At 39.6% G+C, this 17172-nt stretch overlaps 1 protein-coding gene across 11 annotated transcripts in view; it reads right to left on the minus strand.

Moving 5' to 3' along the window:
• PRDM4 (PR/SET domain 4) overlaps positions 1 to 17172 on the minus strand; it is a 54662-nt gene that overhangs the window by 13130 nt on the left and 24360 nt on the right. For 3 of the 11 annotated variants that reach the window (XR_014145915.1, XR_014145908.1, XR_014145911.1), the window contains exons 12-15: positions 15808 to 16315; positions 13768 to 13886; positions 11572 to 12970; positions 959 to 1065 (exon numbers count right to left, since the gene is read on the minus strand). Coding sequence is in view for 2 of the 11 variants with exons in the window: in XM_081822361.1 (XP_081678487.1) it covers positions 16003 to 16315 (313 nt within the window). In the remaining 9 variants the exon portion in view is untranslated. Of the gene's footprint in view, positions 1 to 458; positions 551 to 958; positions 1069 to 11571; positions 12971 to 13767; positions 13887 to 14596; positions 16316 to 17172 lie in introns of those variants that run through there. The other 8 variants (XM_081822361.1, XM_081822360.1, XR_014145910.1 and 5 more) reach the window with 7 other exon arrangements.

A 17172-nucleotide genomic window follows, 5' to 3' on the forward strand; every position in this document is an offset into this window, starting at 1 on the left:
GAAACAAACTGAGGGTTCTAGAGGGGAGGGGGGTGGGGGGATGGGTTAGCCTGGTGATGGGTATTAAAGAGGGCACATATTGAATGGAGCACTGGGTGTTATACGCAAACAATGAATCATGGAACACTACATCAAAAACTACATAATGATGTAATGTATGGTGATTAACATAATAAAATAAAATTTAAAAAAAAGACACACAGAAACACGTGCTGTTGAGTTTCTAGAGATGCTAGAACCCTCACACATTACTAGTAGGAATGTGAAGTGAAACAACCACTTTGAAAAATAGACAGTTTCTTAAGTTAAAAAATAAATTTACCATATGAACCTGCAATTCCACTTCTGAGTAAATATACAAGAGAAATGAAAACATGTCCACATAAAGACTTGTATGCAAATGCTCAGCAGCATTATTCATAATAGCCAAAAAGTAAAAAAATCCCAGCATCCATTACCTGGTAAATGAATAGACAAAATATGGCATATCCACAATGGAATTCTATTGTGATAAAGGAGTGAACTGATACACACTGGAGCATGATTGGACCTTTGGAACATATTGAATGGAAAAAGCCAGACATAAGAGACCACATATTATATGATTCCATATACATTAAATTTTCAGAAAAGGCAAATCTATAGAGATAGTGGACTACTGATTTCCTGGGACTAGCAGTGAGAATGGGAAGTGACGGCAAAAGGGCACAAGGGATCTTTTTGGGGTGAGAGAAATATTTTAAAATAGGATTGTGGTGATGGTTGTACATTTTTGAATGTACTAGAAACCACTGAAACATACAACTTAATTAGGTGAATTTTATGGTTAAGTAAACATCTTCAATAAAGCTGTTTTTTAAAAAGATGAAACAAAGACATTTTAAGATGGAATGTCTTAAAACCAAGAAGATTGTCTTTAAACCTACAGTAAACTTACGCAGAGTCATAAGGCACCTACCTGGGTGGCCCAGTCAGTTGAGCATCCAACTCTTGATCTTGGCTCAGGTCTTGATCTCAGGGCTGTGAGTTGAAGTCCCATGTTGCGTTCTACTCTGGGTGTGGAGCCTACTTAAAAAAAAAAAAAATTAGGCAGAATGAAAATGATCCCAGATGGAAACATGGAAATGAGAAAAGGAATAATGGTCAATGTGGGTAGATTTAAGTAAATATTACCATATAAAACAACAATTATAATTTTGCATAGGATTTAAAATGTCTGTAAAATTAAAATGCCTGACAATAATATAAAAGGTGGGAAAGAGACAAACAGTAAGTTATTCTGTGATACCAACATTATTTTAGAAGGAATGAAAGCAATGGATATGGGGCACCTGGGTGGCTCAGTTAAGCTACTGACTTGATTTCAGCTCAAGTCATGATCTCAGGGTCATGAGATCAAGCCCTGTGTTGGCTCCGCACTGGGTCTGAAGCCTGCCTAGGATTCTCTCTCTCTCCCTCTGACCCTCCACCCCTCCCTCTCCCTCTCAAAAAAAAGAAGAAAGAAAGAAAAAGGAAAAGAAAAAGAAGCAATGGATATTGCACTCTAATAAATCAAGAATGCATGTTGTTATTCGTAGGCTAACTACTAAAAGAATAGTGGAAAAACACAAGCCAAAAGGGAGGAGGGATGTAAATAATAAATATTAATTCAAAAGAAGGAGAGAAAAAGGAATACAGAATGAGTGCAATAAATAGAAAATGAACAGTATGATGGAAGATTTAAATCCAAATATATTCATAAGTATATTATATGTAAATGATCTAAGTAATTAAAAGGCAGGTTATTCAGGGCACCTGGGTGGCTCAGTCAGTTGGGTGTCTGCCTTTGGCTCAGGTCATGATCCTGGAGTCCCAGGATCAAGTCCTGCATCAGGCTCCCTGCTCAGCGGGGAGTCTGCTTCTCCCTCTGCCCTTCACCCTACTCTTTCTTGCTCTCTCTCAAATAAATAAAATCTTTAAAAAAAATAAAATAAAAAAATAAAAGATTATTCAAATCCATAAAAACCAAATAAAGCAATTATATGCTGCTTACAAGAGCCACACATAAACATAAGAATCCTAAAAGATTGAAAGTAAAAGAGTCGGGGAGGCTGGCAGAGTAGGAGGACTCTAAGCTTGCCTCATCTCATGATACAACTAGATAATACCCACATCAGCATAAATAATCTAAAAAACAACCCAAAAACTAGCAGAACAAACTCTACAACTGAAGGTAGAGAAGAGGCCACATTGAAGAAGGTAGAAAGGGTGAAGATATAGTTTGGGAACAAAATGACCCATGGCCATCCACACTGGAGAGCAAGCCAGGGTTGTGGAGAAGGGCAGGAAACAGACTCTCTCACTGGGAAGCTCACACAGGGAAGACAAATCCCCATAACATTTGGCTCTGAAAGCAAGAGTGGCTGTATCCTGTGAGTTCTTACGATCAGTGGGACTTAAAGCCTGGAATTTTAAAATTGGGGGGGCTCAGGTTGGAGGATGTTAGGAGTCTGAGTCCCCACCCTTAAACACCTGGCAGAGATACAGTGTAGAGGCAGCAATTTGAAAAATGCTGGGGGCAGATGGGAGAGAGAGTTATTTACTCATCTCAGAGTACATCCCAGCGAGACAGATTGCAGGGAGGCCCCGACCCCAGGAACAAAGGAGCTAGCATGTGCCACTTTCCTCTCCCACCCCCAGCATAAACACATGGCCACCTGCACCAGCCAGCTCTGACACTACCTAACTTCTTACCCCAAGCCCCGCCCCCCTGTGCTCTGGCACATCTGCCCCTCCTAGTCATGCCTGCCTCAGTCCCCGTGCTGTGCAACACCTCCCCCAGAGCACAGGCACAGAGCCCACCACCATCTCATCTCCTGACCCACACCTTTTGCAGGCCTTGGTTCTGGCAGCCGTGGGGTTTGTAACACTTCACAAGCAGACCAACACACCTTGTTAAACATCATACCCCATCCACTGAGGGACCAAACACTGCCCACAACAGGCAAAGTAAGCTACTGCAGACAACTGGACTGAAAGAAAAAGAGGCCGGGACTCAAGAGCAGGGCACACACAACACACATAAGAGCCACTCCATGGAGTGTCAGGCCCTGGGGAACAGAAGACATTGCATGGCAGGGCACTACAGGACCTCTTCATAAGCCCATTACCTTCAAAAGCAAAAGATGTAGCTGACTTTCCTAACACACAGAAGCAGAGAGTCAGACAAAATGAGGAGACGAAGGAATATGTCCCAAATGAAAAAAAAAAAAAAGGACCAAACCACAGCAAGAGGCCTAAGCAAAACAGATGTAAGTAATATGCCTGACAGAGAATTTAAAGTAATCATAAAGATACTCATTGGACTTGAGAAGAGTGGAGGACACCAGTGAAACCCTTAACAAAGAAAAAAAAAAAAAAAGAACCAATCAGAGATAAAGATGATAACAAATGAAATTAAAAATACACTTTATGGGGCCCCTGGGTGCCTCAGTCAGTTAAGCTCTGCCTTTGGTTCAGGTCATAATTCTGGGGTCCTGGGATCAAGCCTCACATTGGGTTCCCTGCCCAGCAGGGAATCTGCTTCTCCCTCTCCCTCTGCCCTCCTCCCTGCTCATGCTCTCTCACACACACACTCTCTCTCTTGCTATCTCTCAAATAAATAAATAAAATCTTTAAAAATATATACTTGATCGAGGGGCACCTGGGTGGCTCAGTTGGTTAAGCATCTGCTTTTGGCTCAGGTCATGATCCCAGGTTCCTGGGATCAAGAGAGTGAGAGTGCTTCTCACTCTCCCACTCCCCCTGCTTGTGTTCCCTCTCTCACTGTGTCTCTCTCTGTCAAATAAATAAAATCTTTAAAAAAATAAAATAAAATAAAAATATATACTTGATCAAATAAATAGCAAGCTAGAGGAAGCAGAGGAATTAATTAATGACCTGGAAGACAGAATACTGGAATGTAACCAAGTTGAGCAAATCAAAGAGAGAAAAAAATTATGCAAATTGAGAACAGTTTTAGGGTACTTGGTGACTACATAAAGTATAATAACATCCACATTACAGGGATTCCAGAAGAAAGAGAGAGAGAAAAGGGGGCAGAAAATTTATGTGAAGAAATAATAGCTGAAAACTTTCTTAACCTGGGGAAGGAAACAGATATTCAGATCCATGAAGCACAGAGATTATACCAAAAAATTAACCCAAGGAGGTCCATAACAAGACACATACTAATTAAAATGGCAAAAAGCAGCAGAAGACAGTTACATACAAGGGAAACCACATAAGGCCATCAGTGGATTTTTCAGCAGAAACTTTACAGGACAGAAGGGAATGGCATGATATATTCAGAGTGCTGAAAGGGAAAAATCTGCAGCCAAGAATACTCTATCCAGCAAGACTATCATTCACAACAGAAGGACAGACAGTTTCTCAAATGAAAACTAAATGCGTTCATGACCACCAGCCGTACGAGAAATATTAAAGGGGACTCTTTGAATGGAGAGGAAAGACCACAAAGTGAGAGTATGAAAAGTAAAAAAACCCACAAAATCAGTAAAAATAAGAATTTCTATAAAAATCAGCAAGAGATTCATAAAATAGAAGGATATAAAGTATGACACTATCTACCTAAAAAATATGGAAGGTGGGGGAGAAGAATAAAGAATGGGTAAACAGGGGCACCTGGGTGACTCAGACAGTTAAGCCTCTGACTCTTCAGCCCAGGTCTTGATCTCAGGGTTGTGAGTTCAAACCCTGTGTTGGGCTCCACGCTGGGTGTTGAGCCTACTTAAAAAAAAGAATGGGTTCAAACAACCATCAACTTCATATAGACTACTATATGCAGATGTTACATACAAACCTAATGGTAACCACAAATCAAAAAGCAATAACAGGTATGCAAAGAATAAAGAGAAAGAAATCCAAATATATCACTAAAGAAAGCCAACAAACTATGAAAGAGAGCAAAAGGAGCAAGAGAAGGATCAGAAAAAAATTACAAAACCACCAAAAACAAGTAACAAAATGGTAATAAATACATATCAATAATTACTTTGAGGGGCACCTGGTTGGCTCAGCTGGTAGAATATGCAATTCTTAATCTTGGGGTCATGAGTTCAAGCCTCACGTTGGGCATAGAGCTTACTTTAAAAAAAAATTAAATAAAATAGTTAAATAATTACCTTGATTGTAAATGTATAAACACTCCAATCAAAGGACGTAGGGTTACAGAATGGATAAAAACACAAGACCCAACTAGATGTTGCCTACAAAAGACTCATTTCAGACCTAAAGACACCTGCAGATTTAAAGTGAGGAGATAAAGGGGCACCTGGATGGCTCAGTCGTTAAGTGTCTGCCTTCGGCTCAGGTCGTGATCCCAGGGTACTGGGATTGAGCCCTGCATCGGGCTCCTTGGTCAGTGGGAAGCCTGCTTCTCCCTCTCCCACTCCCCCTGCTTGTGTTCCCTCTCTCGCTGTCTTTCTGTCAAATAAAATCTTTAAAAAAAAATAAAGTGAGGAGATGAAGAAACATTTATTATGCAAATAGATGTCAAAAGAAAGCCAGGTTAGCAATTCTTGTATCAGACAAAATAGATTTTAAAACAAAGACTGTAACAAGAAACAAAAGAAGGGCAGTATATAGTAATAAAAGGGACAACCCAACAAGAAGATATAACAATTGTAAATATTTACACACCCAACATGGGAGCACCCAAATATTTAAACAATTAATAACAAACAAAAAGGAACTAATCAATAGTAATACAATAATATTAGGCGATTTAACACATCAATGGACAATTCATCCAAACAGAAAATCAACAAAGAAACAGTAGCTTTGAATGACACACTGGATCAGATGAATTTAACAGATACATTCAGAACATTCCACTCTAACACAACAAAATACACATTCTTTTTGAATGCACATGCAACATTCTCCAGAACAGGTCACATATTATTAGGCCATTAAAATAAATTCCAATAAATTAAAAAAGATCAAAGTCATACCATGCATCTTTTCTACCACAACGCTATGAAACTAGAAATCAACTACAAGAAAAAGTCTGGAAAGAGCACAAATACATGGAGGTTAAGTAACATGCTACTAAACAACAAATGGGTCAACTAAGAAATCAAAGAAGAAATAAAAAATTACATGGAAACAAATGAAAATGAAAACACAATGGTCCAAAATCTTTGGGATGCAGCAAAAGTGGTTCTAGGTGGGAAGTTTATAGCAATACAGGTCTACCTCAAGAAGTAAGAAAAATCACAAATAAACAACTAACCTTACACCTAAGGAGCAAGAAAAAGAACAAAACCCAAAACCATCAAAAAGAAGGAAATAATGAAAATTACAGCAGAAATAAATTATATAGAAACTAAAAAATAAAAACAAAAAACAAGACAAAAAAAAAAACAAAACCAAAAACAGTAGATCAATGAAACCAAGAGCTGGTTCTTTTCAAATAAAATTGATAAACTTCTAGCCAGACTCATCAGAGAGAGAGAGAGAGAGGGGACCCAAATAAACAAAATCACAAGTGAAAGAGGAGAAATAACAACTAACACTACAGAAATACAAACAATTGTAAGGAAATATTATGAAAAGTTATATTCCAACAAACTGGATAATCTAGAAGAAATGGATAAATTTCTAGAAACATATAACATACCAAAATTGAAGCAGAAAGAAATAGAATATCTGAACAGATCAATTACCAGCAATGAAATTGAATCAGTAATCGAAAAACTCCCAACAAAAAAAATCTAGGACCAGAGGGCTTCACAGGTGAATTTACCAAATATTTAAAGAAGAGTTAATACCTACTCTCCTCAAACTATCCCAAAGAATAGAAGAAAAAGGAAAACTTCCAAAATAGAACTCCCTATAATCCAGTAATCACAGTACTGGGTATTTACCCAAAAAATACAAAAATACTAATTCAAGGGGTTACATGCACCTCTATGTTTACTGCAGCATTACTTACAATAGCCAAATAATGGAAGCAGCCCAAGTGTCCATCAAGAGATGAATGGATAAAGAAGACGTGATACATATATATGATACACACACACACAATGGAGTATCATTCAGCAATAAAAAAATAATAAAATCTTGCCATCTGTAACAATATGGATGGTGCTAGAGAGTACAATGTTAAGCAAAATAAGTCAGAGAAAGACAAATACCATATGATTTCACTCATATGTAGAATTTAAGAAACAAAAGAACAAAGTAAAAAAGAGATAAGCCAAAAAACAGACTCAACTATAGAGAACAAACTGATGGTTATCAGAGGGGAGATGGGTGGGGGGATGGGTGAAACAGGTGATGGGAATGAAGAAATGCACTTGTGATGAGCACTGGGTGTTGTAGATAATTGTTGAATCACTATATTGTACACTTGAAACTGATATAATACTGTACATTATACTAGAATTAAAATTAAAAACTTAATTTAAAAAGTAAAAGAGGGGCACCTGGGTGGCTCAGTCGTTAAGCGTCTGCCTTAGGCTCAGGTCACGATCCCAGGGTCCTGGGATGGAGTCCCACATCGGGCTCCCTGCTCAGCGGGAAGCCTGCTTCCTCCTCTCCCACGCCCCCTGCTTGTGTTCCCTCTCTCGCTGTCAAATAAATAAATAAAATCTTAAAAAAAAAAAAAAAGGAAAGACACATCATAAAGACAGCAGCCTTTTTTTTTAGGATTTTATTTAGTTATTTGAGAGCGAGCAAGCACAAGCAGGAGGAAGGATCAGAGGGAGAGGGAGAAGCAGACTCCTCACTAAGCAGGGAGCCTGATGCAAGGCTTGATCCCAGGACCCCGAGATCATGACCTAAGCCAAAGGCAGACACTTAACCAATTAAGCCACCCAGGTGCCCCAAAGATACCACCCTTCTTATAACAATAAAAGGATTGATCCCATAAGATACATTTCTAAATTTTTAAACATTCAGAAACACAGCTTTAAAATAAAACAAAAATGACAGAACTAAAAGGAGAAACAGACAAATGTACAGAGTGGGAGAATTTATTTTATTTTTTAAAAATTTTATTTATTTGACACAGAGAGAGAGACAGCTAGAGAGGGAACACAAGCAGGGGGGAGCGGGAGATTTGATCCCAGGACCCTGGGATCATGACCCAAGCCGAAGGCAGGCACTTAACGACTGAGCCATCCAGGCGCCCCTGGAGTGGGAGAATTTAATATACCTTTCTTGATAACTTATATAAGGAGACAAAAAATACAGTAAGCTGATTATCAAGTTGACTTGTAATTATCAAGTTGACTTAACTATCAAGTTTATTATTGAGTTTGACTTGATTATCAAGTTGACATGTTATTCATAGAACACTGTACCCCAAAATAACAGAATATACGTTCCTTTCAAATATACATGGAACATTTTCCAAAATTGACCTGATACAGGGCCATGAAGCAAATATCAACAAATTTTATTTTATTTATTTTTTTAAAGAACTGAAACTATTCAGAGTATGTTCTTTGATCATCATGGAATTAAGCTAGAAATCAATTCAAAAAGAAATTAGAAAACTCCTGAAAACTTGGAAATTAAGGAATTCATTTATAAATAATTCAAGGGTCAAAGGAGAAAGCACAAAGGAAATTAGAAAATATTTTTAACTGAATGATAATGAACAACAGGCTTATAAAATCTCATAGGATGTAAGTATAATTGTATCGAAAAGATGATTTAGTCTTAAATGTCTATTAGAAAAGAAAAAAAAGTTCAGTTATTTAAGTAGCCATTGTAAGAAAAAGAACAGCAATTTAAACCCAAAGATGTACACAGAAGGAATTAAGGTAGAATTTAATGTCATAGGAAACAAACATACAATACAGAAAATGATCTGATCAAAGCAAAAAATTGATTCTTTAGGATGCTAAGAAAACTGATAAACCTAGGAGCAGTACTAATCATAAAAAAACACACACCTTATCAACATCAGGAGCCAAAAAAGGGACATTACAGATGCTATTGACATTGATAAAATATAGAACAACTTTAAGCGACTAAATTTGAGTATGTTTACAAAATGGACAAATTCCTGGAAAAGCGCAACTTACCAGAACTGATACAAGAAAAAATGGAAAACCTTAATAGCGAGGCACTATTCCTATCCAACTGCCTAACAGACATATAAGCTAGGTCCAAGAACCAGGGATTCTCCATGACTGTCCTGAATCCTATCTTCCCTCTTGTGGCCGTTTGCTGATACAGTGATAAACCAGAAGCAGAGTCTGATCCTATGGGTTACTGGTTTACAACACAGGTTGAACTCACAGTTTCAACAGATTTCTTAAACGAGAATTATTATATTGGGCGGGGGGGGGGGGGCGGGAGGGAGTACAAACCTGAAAGATGGAATGGTGATACTTGAGAGAATTCCAATAACTCCAAGCACCCAAAGTTTCCCTTGTCAACAGAAGCAGCTCCTCCTCCCCTTAATCTAATGAGGATGGTTGACTTTCTTGAATAACCTCTAATGACTACACCAAAATAAAATTCCAATTCTCATTAGAGAGATACTTCTATACCTCTTACTGCCTCTGACCCCTGACTAAGCCCAACCCTCAAATTCTCTAATTCCAAAGCCAAACTCTGGAGAAGAAGGTTTAACAGAGTGACAAGAATTTCATAACTCTTGAGGAATGTATGTTAAAAAAAAAAAAAAACACCCAAAAAACAAACAAACAAAAACAACGCTGAGGATGCTAAGCCAGGGGAAGACAAACATAGTTTAGATCAAGCTGAATTTATTGATAAGGGTATATTTCATTGCAAATGATCAAAGGTGAAGCTCTAACCCAGGTTCCAGTACAATTCTGTGTCCCATTCTGCCTTGAAACCCAGCCAGGTCATATAACTAAACTAAGATATCACATTTCCTTGAGGATATGTTTCCTACAATATTTCTGATACCAATTACTTGATCAGCATTTCTATTTTCAGACAACAGAATCTCCTCGATCTAGTTTAGGCAAAAGGAATTTATTAAGCAGTATCGCAAACACTTAATATCACTGAAAAGGCCTGAAATGGATTGTAGGCTGAATTCTAGAAATGACTCCCAATCCCCTAACTGCAGAAGTGAAATTGCAAGGCACAGCTGCTGTTTTTATGATCAAGAAGCTACTTGCCACATCAGAAAACCTCCATCCATCACAGCCATTAGCTCCAAAATCACATCACCCTTGGTAAGATCCAAGCCTTCAGAAGAATAGATGCCTCAGGCCTTGCTGCTCTCCCCACATAACTCAATTCTGAATCAAAATCTCATACAAGTGCATCTGATCAGAGAACTTTGATTTTTTTTTTGAATCTTAGGTCTAAAGGAGTCTGGGAAGCAGGTTTTACCTTTCCAGACTCTGTAATACAGGGAAGTATAAAGGAAATTGACAATCTATAGTATCTTCTTTGTACAATTCAGGTTACTATATCATATAGATATAGATAATAGGTCAGACAACATGCTTTTTCACTTCATATGTTTTGGAGATAATTCCATGTTAACATATGGATTACCTCATTCTTATTGATAGCAGTATTGCATTGCTTTGTATGGATGTGCCATAATGTATTCAACACTGCCCTTTTGGGGGACACTTAGATTTCTTCCATCTACACTGTTAAAAACACTGATGTAGTCCTTTGTCCAAACCACACACCCGTAAGAAAGGACTAGGATGCTATACATACGTTTTTCTTTCTTTTTTTCCTTTTTATAAGCTTGAAATTGGATCTCTGGGTCACAAGCCATTGCTTTTCTTTACATATGTGCCTCTCTCCTTACCACCCTTAAAGTCTAACATGTTCCCTTCCCAAAGAGAGTATATACTGAAACACTATTTGCATTTTTGGAATTTCAGATGCAAAAGAGCCTGGCTCACTTTCTTTTTGCTGCAGCGTATCTGGGTCAGACATCTTGAAAAATTCCATAATATTGTCATCTCCCACACTTTTGAATAATTCATCTTTCATAGCTGAGTGCCAGTTCTCTAAACCAATGAAGCGCAACAGCCCACAAAGGTGTTCTCCGTTTATAAAAATGCATTTCACCACCCCAGGGCAAACATGCAACTATTACAGGTAGCAGTTTAATGTACCCTGAAAAGAGGTGTCACACATCATCAGATTAACATGAAAGAGAACCCAACATGGGGCTTGACCTCACCACTCTGAGATCATGACCTGAGCCAAGATCAACAGTTGGACACTTAACTGACTGAGCCACAACAAAGCACCCTGAAATATATACATTTTAAGAAGTGCTACCAGGCAGCAAATCACTGATATGTAGAAAATCTTAATTTTTCTGAACTTTGTTTTCACCATCTATAAAATGAGATAAAACCTACTTTCATAATGCTCCAGAAGGACTAAATAAACATTAAACTAAAATATACTACTATTATTCCAGGCTGTATGTGCAAGTAAATGTGTTAAAAATGCCCTTACCACGTTAGCTAAGAAGGGCTGGAAGTTGTCTATTGACCAACTTTCCCAACATCACTACCTTTTTCCTTAAGTGATTTTCTCTTACTGTGGCTGTAAACTGACCTTGATGTTTGTCCCCAAACAAAGCCATCTCCAGCCTGTGCCTCAGCAAGGATGCAGTGGTACAGAAGGGCAGGGGACGTGCTGCCACAGAGCAGAGAACACAAAAACCAAGGCATACTCGTCAGGAGGTCCCTAATTCACGTCTCTAAATATGTTTTGTCTAATGGAATAGCTTAGATCTTGTGATTTCCTTTAAAGATGTGTAATGGATATATGCCATGATGAGATCCCAAATTTAACTGGGCCACTACTGAAGAATCAGTAAAGCTTGGCTGGTGAGGCACAGGCTGCTCAGCTAGCCGGGTAACTGTGTGCCACTTACTTAACGCTCTGTACCTCAGCCTCTTCTTATGTAAAGTAGGGATAATCACAGGTCACAGGTCAACTATGCAGCTTAAATGTTATTTATAAAGCATTTAGAAGAACAATGCCTGCCACAAGTAAACAGTATCATTGTAATTAAAAATAACCAAAAAGCAGCTACTGATTTGGTAAACCAGATATTCTAAAATTTTTAGTCCTCTATCTGGAACGCATTGCCCCATCTTCACTTTATTACAACTTAGATCCAGGCTAGTCTTCCCCACTTTTCTTTACTAGTCTTCTCTTAGGACTTTTCCACTCTTGCTCCTGGATTTTAATATTTTATACCTGTAACACTCACCAAGGTCTTGCTTGCATTGGATATAGACGTCTGCATCTCTACCTTACGTGGTCTCCAACACAAGACTCCAGTGGACTGCTTCAGGATCATCTGGGCCCAGGAGACTTGTCAGTAGGCCTGGGGCTGACGTGAACACCTGACGCTTCTTAGCTCCTTAGGTGATCCAGCTGCACAGCCAGGTCTCTGCAAGATTTTGTTTCCAGAGGGCAGGGGCAGAGTCCCGGCCACTTTTTTTTTTAATGCCTTAAACTGGGACGGCACTTAGAACGTTTTTGAGAAGAAAGTTTTGTCCTTGTCTGAGGACTACACAGGCCTGGGGGCATTTCATGACTCTCAAGTGTGTATATGCAAGAAAAATGAAGGAACAAAAACCTAGTTGAGAAATGATTCTATCCCTTTCAGAAGCACAGATATCTGCCAGTGACAATACATACCCTTATGAATGGTTCCTCCCATTTTCGTTGCTCACGAGAATTTGTAAAGCTAAGGTTACAATTATAATCACTACTCTGGAAGCCGCTCCTCATTAAGCAATCATCATAAAGATGCCACCTTCAGTTGGACAGTGTTAAGCTTGCCAGGACTGTCACAACAAAGTACCACAGATTGGGTGACTTAACCAATAGAAATTAGTTTTCTCACAGTTCTGGAGACCAGAAGTCTGAGATCAAGGTATCAGCAGAGTTGTTTCCTCTGAGGCCTCTTTCCTTGTCTTACAGATGAGCAATCTTCACCCTGTGTCCAAATTTCCTCTTATTAGACCAGTCATACAGATGAAGGAACTCATTTTTAACTCAATCAACTTCTTTGAAGACGTCATCTCCAAATATGCTCACATTCTGAGGTACTAGGGGTTAGAATTTCCACATATATGAATTGGGGGGAACACAATTCAACCCCTAACAGACAATAATCACTTGTATACCTGAAGATAGGTCATTTTGCAGTGTTTGACCCTACGATGCAGCTCTGGTGATCAGATGCTGCAAGTTCACACACCTGATGACAGGCTGACAGCTTCTGGCTTATGTTCCTCAAGACAGTTGAAGGAGTGTTTACTAGGAAGTGTGTATATAGGCCAACGTGCTGAAAAGGCTGAAGGAGACTCTAACTCCTATTACCTCTTTGCCCTTTGATGTGCTGAGGACCTCAGCTCAGCACACACAAGGTTATGAACAACTCACCTTTTAAGGAAGGAAACACCAAGCATCATATACTAAACTACAAGAAAACTGCAAACTAGCTTCTAGGCTTGGCCCTGAAAACTCAAATAATGAGTCTTTTACTTGTATTAGTAAAACCTGGGGCTTCTTGGGTCACCTACAGACTTCTTAAGGCTAGAAATCTCTGCTGGGCTAATTTAAAACTGAAGACGATTAGCTAATACTGTTTACCGTATGTGGGGCACTGTGGTAGCCCTTTACATGTATTAACTAACATCAAACAGTATTATAAATGCGAACTCTTATTATTCTCTTTTTATAGTTAACAGAGGTATAAAGAGTACACAAAACTTGGCTAAGGATACAAACCATCATGCAATGAAGCCCAGATTGCAGACATTCAGCAGGGCTCCACAACTCATGTCCTGCCTCTCAGTGTGACTCTTTACCCAACAGACTGATCCCACAGCAGCAGTAGATGAGGCCACCTGCAATAGGTACAGACGGCTGAGTAAACTCTTGGCAAAAAGGCAGTTACCAGCTGATTCATTTCCTGGGAATGACTTAAAATGTGCCATTTAAGTCTAAGAAGTCAAACATGGAAGAGACAGTTGTAAATAAGCAACAGGTACATTCTCAAACTGTTTCCTAGGCTTCCTGTTTTCCTACCAGGCTAACAATCGTGGATGGCATCTCAACTGGAGCTGGGAAATGAAGGCATTTAACCCAGCATGAGCTAGTGAGATGGACAGAGAGAGGGAGCTGGTAGTTCAGCACCACCAGTTTCCTGGAACAGAGGTGGCCTGCCACCAGGATGCCTTTGGCAAAAGGCTGTTTGGAGCTGCCCCAGTCCCACCAGCGCCGTCTAACAGAGGCTTCATGACCCAGTATCAGCAGCCAGCTCTAACCACCACCACCTCACCCAATCCCTCAACTGTACACCTACTGAAGTTCTCCAAGGCAGCAGAGTAAAGGCACTCCCTTAGGGAGGACGAGGGCTGGAGATGAGAATGGGAAACACAGGAAGCATAGTTCATTTAACCACTGCTATGCAGAAATACAATATTATCCCAAAGTTATGCTACTTAAAAAATACTTTCTCCACTTCTAACCATAGAAAACAAAACCAAGCTATACCTAATCTTTCCCTAAATGACTCATTCTTCTTCCACAAAATGAGATTACGAGGTGAAGCCTGTATTTTAAAAAAGGTTTTTATTTTAATCCTTCCTAGAGGAATACAGATTTGAATGAAATACATTCATTCCATAAATACATTAGCAGCAAAACCCTCCCACCAGAGTCTGCTCTACTCCAGCCCAGAGGCTGCACCTTAGAGCAGGAGCATGTTCCATCAACCTTCATCTCCAGGATGTGTCTGCTTCTTGCTGAAAGCAGGATATACATGTGAGATCAGGTGAAAGACCAGATGGATGGATGAATGAACTAAGCTGGGACCCTGAAAACACAACCACGTGGTGACCATCAAGCCTTCTATACCTTTGAAATCCGCGACACCCACCATGCTGAACTGATGAGATCCTTCACCAGAGACAACTGAGAAGGTCTAACCTTGCAAATGCACCAATGTGTTTGAAATCATTTGTCATTCCGAGTTGGCACCATTTTAATGGTGTCTTGTTCTTTTTCGCAGGATAAGCCAGATATAAAGGATCATTCCCTCCTTCCTGCCACGGTCCGAGGTACCACTCTGCCAGCTGAGTCCTCATGTGTTTGCTGTCAGGAGATAATCCAGCGGGCATTATTTGACTCACTACACCTCCAGCTCCCCTTTGTCTAGAGGCTAGAGGCTTTACTGGAGACAGAGACATGTCTAAACCTACACAGATCTCTAAGGAACTGTTAGTAACAGGTGTCTCAACCTGGCTTCCATCAAAGCTAGTTTTTTTGGACAGTGGCCCAGATGTCTCTCCTTTTCTTTTCTCCAACATTGCCTGTTGCCTGGCTGGTCCTTTTTTATCTGCCCTCTAGGCTTCTGCTGAAATTTTGGGAAGCAAGATCTACCCTAAACTCCCAAGTAGCCAAGAGAGATTAAGGCAGGTGGTGCTTTAAACCTGTCAGCTGAAGTCAAAGCAACAAGCTTACACTGCTGTGTTCCAATCCATTCTGGGATGACTTAAGTCACAACAGTCTACATAAAACACAACACCAGAACCACAATCAGCAATCGGGATGACTGTGAGGCAGAGACCAAGTTTAGCATGCTACCACATCATAGGGCCAGGAGGAAAATGGAACAATGGAAGAATTTAAAATAAATCTGATTTGTCTGGGTGGAAGACAGCTTTGACTCAGGTATAAATGCATCACCTAGTTTATCATGTAAATAAGGAGCGGGCTTCAAAAGCTGACACTTTCCTCCCCATACACCACTTAAAAATAGTTTACCTGCTCTCTTTTCCCAATCTGTTCTAAAGTGTTCTCATTAGGATACTCTTCTATAAGTGCTTTATCCATTCCCATTCAGTCTTTGACTGTTGGCTGGAAGAAAATGAGAAACCATTTTATATAAAAACCACTGTAGTGGATAACTGGTTGTACATGTTTTTCCCTTTTGCGTTTTCCATCCAAAATAGTTGGCTTTTATTTATGTGCCGAAAGAGACTCATCTGCTGAATACACAGCACTGTTAATCCGACAGTCTTCTGTCCCCACAGAGTCTGCTAGTTCTTCCTCCTCTGAGTCGTCATCTTCTTCCTCCTCTTGTGCTGATGAGCTGGAGGTGGGACCTTTGCAGGTTTTCAGGTGGCGGGTGAGATGGTATTTGGTAAGATAAGCCTTTGTACATTTTTCACAGACATAATCCCGTTTTCCTTCGTGAGAATTGAGATGTTTCTTCAAGTGATTTGTTCTCAAGAACAGCTTATCACACTTGGGACACTTGATCTGGCGTTCTCTGAGAGGAACACAAGAAAAAACATTTGATTTGGGGTTACAAATGACAACTGAGGCACACACTTATTCTTCACAACCTCAGGTCTTTGTCAGAGGAGCTCTACCCATCTAGAATCAGACTTTTTTTTTTTTAAAGTAGGCTCCATGCCCAGCATGGAGCCCAACGCCAGGGCTTGAACTCACGACCCTTGAGATCAAGACCTGAGCTGAAATCAAGAGTTGCATGCTCTACCAACTGAGCCAGCCAGGTGCCCCTCCAATGTGGTAGTATTAATATACATGCCCATCAACAGCCACTTGGGAGTTCCTGTTGCCCCACATTCTCAACAACTGGAAGATTCAAATTTGAACATTCGTGCCACCTGGCCAATACATAATGAGATCTCACTATGGTATTAATGGTATCCCATATAACAAAAAATTACCCAGTTCAAAATGTCATGTGTCAAGGTTTGAGTAACCCTGGCTTAGACATTTTAGAGCTGGAAAAAAACCTAAAAAATCATGTAGACCAGGAATTTTTTAACTCTTTTTTTGAGCAGCTGAACCCTACATCTTAAAGGCTCAATATGCAAAACAAATAAAAGGAGATTAAAATCCTTGAAGAAGTGGTAGGATACAGTGAGAAGTTCTGAAGTCTGGCCTCCTTAGCATTTCTACCACCTTCTCCCAGCAGAAGAGGGCACTGAGGGAACCTGTGGAGCTACAGGATGTGGAAAACTAAGCCCCTGCCTTCATGGAGCTTATGTTCTAACAGAGGAGTTACATCATAAACAAAAAATATGTAACATCATATCAAATAGTAAAAAGTACTATAAAAAAAAAATGAAGCCAGGTAAGAGTGATAGAGTTCTATTT

Source organism: Leptonychotes weddellii, chromosome 5 (assembly GCF_054177405.1).
Source record: "Leptonychotes weddellii isolate Sample4059 chromosome 5, ASM5417740v2, whole genome shotgun sequence".
Classification (NCBI taxonomy): Eukaryota; Metazoa; Chordata; class Mammalia; order Carnivora; family Phocidae; genus Leptonychotes; species Leptonychotes weddellii.